Source organism: Scylla paramamosain, chromosome 8 (genome assembly GCF_035594125.1).
Source record: "Scylla paramamosain isolate STU-SP2022 chromosome 8, ASM3559412v1, whole genome shotgun sequence".
Classification (NCBI taxonomy): Eukaryota; Metazoa; Arthropoda; class Malacostraca; order Decapoda; family Portunidae; genus Scylla; species Scylla paramamosain.
This window is the reverse complement of record NC_087158.1, coordinates 25,859,540-25,869,539: the sequence shown is the minus strand read 5'-3', so window position 1 is coordinate 25,869,539 and position 10,000 is coordinate 25,859,540. Positions and strand designations below refer to the sequence as shown.

General features: G+C 47.5%; 2 protein-coding genes across 3 annotated transcripts in view; both read left to right on the top strand.

Moving 5' to 3' along the window:
• Positions 1-8,279, top strand: part of LOC135103040 (probable serine/threonine-protein kinase irlF) — a 30,093-nt gene extending 21,814 nt beyond the window's left edge. The window contains exon 2 of the mRNA XM_064008937.1: positions 7,733-8,279. Within this exon, the coding sequence (XP_063865007.1) occupies positions 7,733-7,737 (5 nt within the window). The 3' untranslated portion in view covers positions 7,738-8,279. The remainder of the gene's footprint in view (positions 1-7,732) is intronic.
• Positions 1-10,000, top strand: part of LOC135103039 (uncharacterized) — a 133,073-nt gene that overhangs the window by 68,758 nt on the left and 54,315 nt on the right. For both annotated transcript variants that reach the window (XM_064008934.1, XM_064008933.1), the window contains exon 2: positions 8,288-8,427. In XM_064008934.1, coding sequence (XP_063865004.1) covers positions 8,288-8,427 — 140 coding nt within the window. The remainder of the gene's footprint in view (positions 1-8,287; positions 8,428-10,000) is intronic.

Here is a 10,000-nt window from a genome sequence, read left to right as displayed (position 1 = left end):
AGTCAACATGAATCAATAGAGAGAGAGAGAGAGAGAGAGAGAGAGAGAGAGAGAGAGAGAGAGAGAGAGAGAGAGAGAGAGAGAGAGAGAGAGAGAGAGAGAGCAGCACAACACAATAACACACACACACAGGTAAGAGCACATCCTTCAACCCTTTCCTCTTTTCTTTTTCTTTTTCAACAACCATCGCATTATGCTACAGACGCACACTGCTCTCACGTCTCTCTCTCTCTCTCTCTCTCTCTCTCTCTCTCTCTCTCTCTCTCTCTCTCTCTCTCTCTCTCTCTCTCTCTCTCTCATCCACTTTCCATCCCTCCCTTCTGTCTCTATTTTATTATTCTCCTCTTCCTTTCTCCCTCCTTCCACTTCCCACTTATTTCCCATCCCTGTTCTCTCCTTACCTCCCCCTCCCTCTCTCTCTCTCTTAAACCACCCTTCCATCACCCTTCTCTCCTTCCACCAATACCTCCTCCCTGTCTCTTCCTCCCTCACCACTTCTCTCCGCATCCTCCTTCCCTCCCTTCTTCCCTTCCTTTCATGCAGCCCTAGTCTTCCTCCACCCTCCTGCACCTCACACACACACACACACACACTCACCTCACCTCACCCTCCCCCGCCCCACACACACTCATTTAAAAGCACTAAAGGCAGGGCAGGCTGGCGGAACCACTGCAGGGGACCAACAGACGAGTGCTGGCGGTGCACTAAAACTTAACACACCTTATAGTTTGGGTCTCGTAACCCCATTCACCGCCGCCCACTCTTCCCCGCAGCGGCCCCGTCAGTAGCGCGAGGTGTGAGGAGCCCAGCCGCCCGCCATGCCGCCGACAACACCACACTGGGGTCTCCGTACAGTGTTGCTACTTCGGGAAGGTCACTGGTTAACGGTGGATGAAGGGTGATGAGAAGCTTAGGGTGAAATCACTGATTGTTAAAGTAGTGACGAGGAGGAAAAGGGTTGGTAGAGATTGTTAAAGGAAGTGTACGGTGAAGGGTGGAAAAAAAAGGGTGAAATTACTGATTCTTGAGGTAGTGAGGAGGAGGAAATGTAAGATAGAATTAAGGTATTGGTCACTGGCAAAGGGTGAAGGAAGGGTAACAAGGAACTAAGAGTGAACAGCAGGCAAACCCAATAATTCTCGACTTAGTGAGGGAGAGGAAATGCAAGCAGATATAAATAAAAGGAGGAAGTAATGGTGTCGTGTGGAGAGGAGGTGATGGAGGAGAAGGAAGAGGAGGAGGAGGAGGAGGAGGAGGAGCAGGAGGAGGAGATGAGTGAGGAGAGTGCCAGTGGGAGGGAGACAAGTGCCAGGTGTTAGTTGCCTCAGAAGTCATGTGTCTTGGCTCCATTCATGTGTGTTTAGGTGTGTGTGTGTGTGTGTGTGTGTGTGTGTGTGTGTGTGTGTGTGTGTGTGTGTGTGTGCACATTTTTTCGCAATGAGGTTAAAAGGAATGTTTGGAGGCAACTCATTCTACTCTCTCTCTCTCTCTCTCTCTCTCTCTCTCTCTCTCTCTCTCTCTCTCTCTCTCTCTCTCTCTCTCTCTCTCTCTCTCTCTCTCTCTCTCTCTCTCTCACAAAAATCTGAACGCGGCTTATAGAAGGAGGGGAGAGGAGGTAGAGATGGAGACGAAACAGGAGGAGAAGGACGAGGAGGAGGAGGAGGAGGAGGAGGAGGAGGAGGAGGAAGGTGTTATGGATCCTGTAGAGTTGAGAAAAATACTCTAAATTCCTCTTCCTTCAACTCCTCCGCTCCCCCTCTCTCTCTCTCCCTCCCCTCCTCTCCCCATTCAGTCTTTCTCCCACACTCTTTCTCTCAGTCTTACTCGTAGTACCAACTTTGTAATTAGTTTTAGTCTCCGCGCAAAGAAAGGAGGAAAGAAAATGGGGAAATGAAAAGAAAATAGTAAAACAAGACATTGGACAAAGTTACGAGTATATGCACCGCCAACTCTACTACTACTACTACTACTACTACTACTACTACTACTACTACTACTACTACTACTACTACTACTGCCATTTACCTCATAGTCAAAAGTAACGCATCTTTTTAAGTGGAGGTTATATTTGCTGTTGTTTTTGGCGGGAAGTTTAAGTGGGAAGGAAGGAGGGAAAGGGGGCGGGGTGGGAGAGAAGAGGAGAGAGAGAGAGAGAGAGAGAGAGAGAGAGAGAGAGAGAGAGAGAGAGAGAGAGAGAGAGAGAGAGAGGTGGGGGAGGAAAAATTAGTGTTTTCTCATTAAGCATAGAGAAAAATGTGTTTAATGAGGAGAAAGCACACACAGTTCCTTCTCTCTGTCCACACATTTTTTTCTTCCTTATGTCTCATACATAGTGTGTGTGTGTGTGTGTGTGTGTGTGTGTGTGTGTGTGTGTGTGTGTGTGTGTGTGTGTGTGTGTGTGTGTGTGTGTGTGTGTGTGTGTGTGTGTGTGTGTGTTTTGCATGCTTGTACTGGCTTTCCATTCGTGACAAAATAGAGAGAGAGAGAGAGAGAGAGAGAGAGAGAGAGAGAGAGAGAGAGAGAGAGAGAGAGAGAGAGAGAGAGAGAGAGAGAGAGAGAGAGAGAGAGAGAGAGAAAAAAAATAAATCAGACGCACATGTACAAATAAAGAAAGTGTGAAATGAAGCATACATATCCTCCTGCACACACACACACACACACACACACACACACACACACACACACACACACACACACACACACACACACACACACACACACACACACCTCACGCTTCTTTACTTATCATCCATGTTATCTTTGGAAAGCTTCATCTCCTCCTCCTCCTCCTCCTCCTCCTCCTCCTCCTCCTCCTCCTCCTCCTCTTTAAGGTGTGGAAAGCACGTGACTGTTGAAAAAAGAATACCAATGGATGGACGGATGAGAGAGAGAGAGAGAGAGAGAGAGAGAGAGAGAGAGAGAGAGAGAGAGAGAGAGAGAGAGAGAGAGAGAGAGAGAGAGAAATTGCATCCAGTTTGAAACGCACGACAGGACTAGTGAACATTCTCTCTCTCTCTCTCTCTCTCTCTCTCTCTCTCTCTCTACTTCAGCACTTCTCTTCTTCCCTCATCTTCACCCTTTACCAACCTCGCATCTCTTACTCTGAATCAAACACAGTGCATGGCTTATGAGAACCGAAGAAATCTCACTAATGCTTGTTCTTCTTTTGTGTTCCTTTTGTCAAGTACCCAACAGCAGAGACAGACAAAAAAAAAAAAAAAAAACATCACTTCTCCCATTCAAAATCCTTCAAACAAAACCAAGAATGCTGGCAACTGACACTCATACCTCCTCCAAATGAACGAATACAAACGAGAACATCATTTTCCTCCCCACCCATCCCCACCCACCAAATCCTTGAAACGAACGAAGAATAACGAGAACCAGAACATCACCCCCGCCACTCCACCACTTCAGAACGAACCTAGACAAAGTTGAACCCAAACAAGCATCACAGAAAACGAACAAAAGAAGAAAAAATAAGAAAACAATAGAGAGAGAAAAAAACAAAAAACAAACAAACAAACAAACGTGTGGAATGCGCCAGCGGTACACTTGCATTCCACATCACAATCTTTCAGTTCCCCCTTTACTGCTGTGCTAACGAGCGGAACCACCCAGTGTGAGGAGGCTAATTGTTCCGCTGTTATTCCCTCTCTCCCTCCATTACCATCCTCACAAAAAGGCGCAGGTAACGACGCTCCAATCCTGTTACCTACCTGTCACCTTGCTCCGCTCTTATTACGGCCAGGTGAGAGCCAGAAGCCGGGCAGGTGTAAAGCCACGAGGAGGAGGAGGAGGAGGAGGAGGAGGGGGAGGAGGAGAAAGAAGAGGTGATGGTGGAGGCTGCAGACTTTCTTCTTCTGTGTGATGAGATGAATGGGAGAAGAAAAGGAGGAGGAGGAGGAGGAGGAGGAGGAGGAGGAGGAGGAGGAGGAGGAGGAAGAGGAGAAGGCGTGATCATGGTGTCAACTTTTGCTCTGAGCTATTTTATTTCTCTTTCTCTCTCTCTCTCTCTCTCTCTCTCTCTCTCTCTCTCTCTCTCTCTCTCTCTCTCTCTCTCTCTCTCTCTCTCTCTCTCTCTCTAACGCAAACTTTTAATAGGCACGGTGTTTACGACAGGGCACGGGAAGAAGAAGAAGGAGGAGGAGGAGGAGGAGGAGGAGGAGGAGGAGGAGGAGGAGGAGTTAGTCCCGCAGGAGATGAGATAACGAGGAGGAGAAAGCACCCCCTCCTTTTCTTTCCTCCTCCTCCTCCTCCTCTTCCTCCTCCTCCTCCTCCTCCTTTTATTCCTCTCCTCTTTCCCCTTCATTGTTATTGCTATTCTCCTTCTTTCCTTTCTCTTTCGTTCTCTCTCATTTCTTGTTTCCTTCCTTCTCTCTCTTTTCCTTTCCTCCATCTTTCGTCCCTCCTTCCCTCCATCCTTCATTTTTTTCCTGCATCACTTTCATACCGTTATTATTTTTCTTTTTTCCCTTCCTTTATCATCATTGTCTTTCCCTTTTTCCTTTCTTCTTTCCTCCTCTTCTTTTCATTCTTTTCATTTTCTTTTCTCAGTGATCTTGTTTTCTTTTGTCATCCTCTTCTCTCTCTCTCTCTCTCTCTCTCTCTCTCTCTCTCTCTCTCTCTCTCTCTCTCTCTCTCTCTCTCTCTCTCTCTCTCTCTCTCTTCTTTCCACTTCTCAATCCTTTCATCTCCTCTCAGCATTCCTCTCCCTCTTTCTTTCTTCCTCGCTCCTTCCTTCCTTTCTTCTCTCCCTTGTTCTCTCTTTTGCAAGTTTATGATGTGTGGAGACCTGTGTTTCTTTCTTTCTTTCTTTTTTCTTTCTTTCTTTCTTTCTTTCTTTCTTCTTTTTCTCCTTCCTTCTCTTCCAAAGACGGTTTTAAGTTCAAGCGGTACGTCCATTTTCTTCCCCCTTCTTCTTCTTCTTCTTCTTCTTCTTCTTCTTCTTCTTCTATTTTTCTTCTTCCATTAACTCCTCCTTCTCTTCCTCCTCTTCCTCCTCCTCCTCCTCCTCCTCCTCCTCGCGAATACCAGGCACCTCTTCACCTCATTCTTCCCTGCGTTTCACTCGTTAAGATCTGGCAGTGGGCGGCTGGGAGAGGGCTGGGAGAGGACTAGAAAATGGGTGGGTGGGGGTGGGTCAGGGATGGCCGGGAGGGGTGGGGGTATCTGTTAGTACACCACAAGCTCGGGTCCGCCTCCTCCTGCGGGTGTGAGTGTGGGCGGCGGTGGGCGGGGGTGGGCGGCGAGGTGTCATTGGCGGTCGATCATTACCATTGGGGGCTAAAGGTGACCTCCTCCTACGCGGGGGGGGGAGGTGGGGTAGGGAGACAGGGAAGCAAAGTTAGGAAGGGAAGGAGGAGAGAGATAGAATGTTAGTAAGGGTAACTTAGAGAGAGAGAGAGAGAGAGAGAGAGAGAGAGAGAGAGAGAGAGAGAGAGAGAGAGAGAGAGAGAGAGAGAGAGAGAGAGAGAGAGAGATGGGTGGGAGGGATTCAAGAGGGACGGAGGGAGAGGGAGGAAAGGAGAGAAGAGGAAGGGTGATTTCAAGAGAGGGAGAGGAAAGAAGGGAAGTTAGGAGAGAGGAAGGAAGAATAAAGAGAAGAAAGAAGGGTGTTCAAAGATAGCATAGAGAGGAAAAGGCGAGGAAGTTAGGAAGGAAGGAAGAAGAGAGGGGAATGAGAAAAGGAGAAAGGGAAAGAAGGAAGAAGAAAAGGAAAGAATGGTTTGTGGCGAGGCGAGAGAGGGAGGAGATGTGAATGAAGAAAATGGGAGGTGGAGGAGGAGGGGAAGAGAGTAAAGATGGGAAGAGGGAAGGAGGCTGGAAGGGAAGAGGAGGGGAATGAAGATACGAAAGGGGAAGGGAACGGGGAGGAAAGGGGAGGGAAGAGAAGATATTATTTGGAGAGAGAGAGAGAGAGAGAGAGAGAGAGAGAGAGAGAGAGAGAGAGAGAGAGAGAGAGAGAGAGAGAGAGAGAGAGGCAGGAATGACCTTCAATGAGTGAGGGGAAGTAATTAGAAACTGAATGTCAACAGTGAAGAGAGAAGAGGTGATAATGGCAATGATAATGATAATGATGATAATAATGATAATGACAAGAAGAAGAAGAAGAAGAAGAAGAAGGGGAAGAAGAAGAAGAAGAAAAAGAAGATTAATTAAATATAGATGAAGAACGCTATGAAGAAGAAGATGAAGGCAGAAGAAGAAGAAGCAGAAGAAGTAGTAGTAGTAATAAATATGATCTTTCCTCTCCCTTCCTCTCTTCTCCTATCTCTTCCATCCCCTTCCTCTCGATGTCTTGACTAATTGGATATGCAAATGAAGTGGAGAGGGTACTAAGGATACTCATTAGATACTTTCACTTCACGCTGGAGGAGAAGATGAAGGATGGTGAGGCATGCGTGAAGGAAGAGAGGGGAGAGAGGGAAGGAGGGATGAAAGACAAGCTAACAGAAGAGGGCAGAGAGGGAAGGATGAGGGGAGTTATGGAGGACAAGGGGAATGGGTGTTAAGGTGAGGGAGAGAGAAATTGAAGGGGTGAAAGATGATGGAAGCGGACGAAGGGTGATGTAAGTGGAGAAGGGAAGGGTGGATGAAGGGGAAGGGAAGGAATGGAGGTAAAGATTGGAAGAATGGTAGGGACAAGGAAGGGAAGAATGGAGTTTTTAATATTTTCTTTACTTCTTTCTTCCCTCCCTCCTTTCTTTTTCTTCCTCTTTCTTTTATCTCCCTTCCCTCCTTCTTTTCACTTATTGATTTCCTTCTCTTTACTTCCTTGTCTCTCCTTCCTTCCTTCCATTCTTCCTTCCTTCATTTCTTCCTTCCTTCCTTTCTGTATTCCTTCCTTCCCTTCTTTTTTTCTTCCTTTTTCTCCCTCTTCCTCATCCTTAGACGATCTGACATCTTCTTCTTCCTCCTCCTCCTCCTCCTCCTCCTCCTCCTCTTCCTCCTCCTCCTCCTCCTCCTTACACTCAGTATACTGCCACTTGGTGTTGCGTCAGGGTGTTGCAAGGGTGGGGGGAGGGGCTTGGGGTGGGGTGGTGGGGGGAGGGGGTGGTCGTGTTAACAAGTAATGGTTGGGGCAAGACTTTCGTGCCCAGAGTTTGTGTTAAGGTCGTGGTGGTGGTAATGGTGGGGAGGAAGGGGGTGGTGGTGGTGGTGGTGGTGGTGGTGGTAGTGTTTTTTTTGTGAGTTTGTGTATGTGTGTTTGTTTTTTTGTTTTTTTTTGTATTTTTCGCAGTTGTGATTATATTTTTCTCTCTGATGATTTTTTTTTTTTTACTTTTCTCGTCTTTTATTTATTTATCTATTTAATTATCTGTTCATTTCTTTTAGGTTTTCGTTTTCTTTTTTTTGTCTTGTTTATGTTATCTACGTCGTCTTTGTAGTAGTAGTAGTAGTAGTAGTAGTAGTAGTAGTAGTAGTAGTAGCTGCTGTTGTACCTTCCCTCCTAATCTTGCTTCTTCTCTCCTTCCTCCTCCTTCTCCTCCTCTTCCTCGTCTTTTGTTGCACTGTCTTCTCTCTCTACCCTGTAGCAAGTTAGAAGTAGTTACCAAACAGAATTGCAATAATCTAGATGTCTGTTGCTATAGGGCTTTCCTTTGTATTCCTTTGCATTCCTCCTCCTCCTGCCCCTCATTACCACCAGCACGGCGGGTAATGAGGTCAGACAGGCTAGTCACGGATCACCAGTTTGGCACCCACCACTCATCCACGCCTTGCCCTCCAGGATGAGACTTGGCAAAACCCCCAGCAACACCCCAGCAACACCCCAACAACGCCCCAGCAACACTCCAGCAACACCCCAGCAACACCCCACCAACACACCACCAACACATCAACAACACACCACCAACACCATTTTTTCTTTTCATTTATAGTTCGACCCATTCACTTCCCTTGCTAGTTTTTCCAGACTGAAGCACCCACCTACCTATTAGTTAGTCTGAGTAAGTAAAGATATAATTACGAGTGGACGAGCGACCAGAAGTGATTTTTAACAGGTTTAATGCAAAAAATATCATCGTATGTTTAATGCAATCTAGTGACGTCGAGAGTCAAACAAAACAGCTGGCTTGTCACTGAAGGGTTCGTGGCCTCACCACCCACAAGTATGAGTGACGGTAACACAAAGATGCTGTCACTCCCCGCCGCCGCCACAGATCGTTTCCTCAGCCGCCCACACAGTGCCGGCGGGGAAGGTCTGGGCCGCCGCAGTGACCACGCGTCCCCCTCCCTTCCACCAGGGCGGCCTTGTCTTACGCTTCATGTCTTGCCCCCACAGACCGCGAGGTGCGCCCCTGTCACCGGCCCAGCAACTCCCTGCGGTCCAGCAAGGTCCCTCTGGCCACCTGGGAACCCTTCTTCTGCGTCCTCCTTCAGGATGAGAAGACCTTCACCTCCTACCGCTCCGAGGAGATGTCGGTGAGTGTCCCTCCTGTGTTTTGGGTGATGGGTGATGGTGGGAGTGATGTGACCTTTGTGGCGGAGTGCTGTGTGGTTTTAATGCAGCGGCTGTTCCTGCACGGCTGTAGCTGCTGCTGTGGCTGCTATTGTGGCTGCACATCTGGCTACACTTGGGTATTGCTACTTGGGTTCCCTCTGTTTTTGTATCCTCGTGTGGTTCTATAGATTCTACGTCAGGAGCTGCCTCAGGTGCATTATAAGCAGAAGTCTGTTGATCTGCCGCACTTATTTCCACCCAAGGTCTAAAGAAATGTACGTCAACCTTCTTTCCACTGTGCCTTGCGTCTCCCATCACACGCCTCGAGTCCTCTGACATGCTGACCATCTTGAGGACCAGACAGCTGACGTATTCTCTGCAGAGGACGTGAGCTTGACGAAAAACTGTAAACACGGTGTAAGTGCATCAACGCAAAGCGACTGTCGACCGTGACTTTACTTGTGCCTGTACTGTACGCCTATATAGATCTACTACTATAGATCATGAGCCTTGACTTCCGTAGGACGCGGAATGGAGCTTGGCGTACCAGAGAGAGAGAGAGAGAGAGAGAGAGAGAGAGAGAGAGAGAGAGAGAGAGAGAGAGAGAGAGAGAGAGAGAGAAGGGAGTGAAGAAGGAAGGCAGGAAAGAAGGAAAAAATAATAAAAGTCATTGAGAGAAGAAAAGACAAATATGGCTCCAAAAGTTAGGGCGGAGAGAGAGAGAGAGAGAGAGAGAGAGAGAGAGAGAGAGAGAGAGAGAGAGAGAGAGAGAGAGAGAGAGAGAGAGATTTTTCGTCGGGGTTAGCTAAGGTAGGCTGTAGCAGAGGAAGGAGGGGCGGGACAGGGAGGGGCGGGCATTGAGGCAAGGCAGAGAGAGAGAGGCAGGGAGAGTGGGGGTGAAGGTGGAAGGCTAAGGCTCACTCCCTCACCCCCTCACACCCCTCACCTCCCTCACCCCCCACCTGCCGTAAGTACTCATTACGTGGCCAAATTACCCCCGCCTCGGCCCATCGACTTAAATCATGAGGTACAGAGATGAATAAGAGCAAAGATGAGTCTCGCTGATGCTGGCTGGGTACTGCCGCTGCGGGTCAGGCGCTGGAAGAGGGAGAACAGGGGAAGGAAGAGGAGAAGGAAGAGAATTACAAGGATTACTAAGGAGGATTTTAAAGAGTACTAAATGTTTAAACTCTTACAAGGAAGGAAGATAATTACATGGATTACCAAAAGGGGGTTTTCAAAGAGCTCTTAATATTCAAAACTCTTACTAGGAAGGAAGGAGGAGAATTACAAGGATTACAAAGGAGGGATTTCATAGAATATTAAACATTTAGGTTCATATTTAAATGCTTGGTTCCAATTCACTACACTACAGTAACTCAATTAAGAGACGAAAGAGAGAGAGAAAAAAAAATAAAAGAGAAGGAAGGACACTATAAGCATTCCAATCAGGATACCAAAGAGCGACAAACACTTTAAAACTCTTACTAAGCTGTTTGACTTCACTACACACACACACAACTCTACCCTAACTAGTAGATGAACAAACGGAGG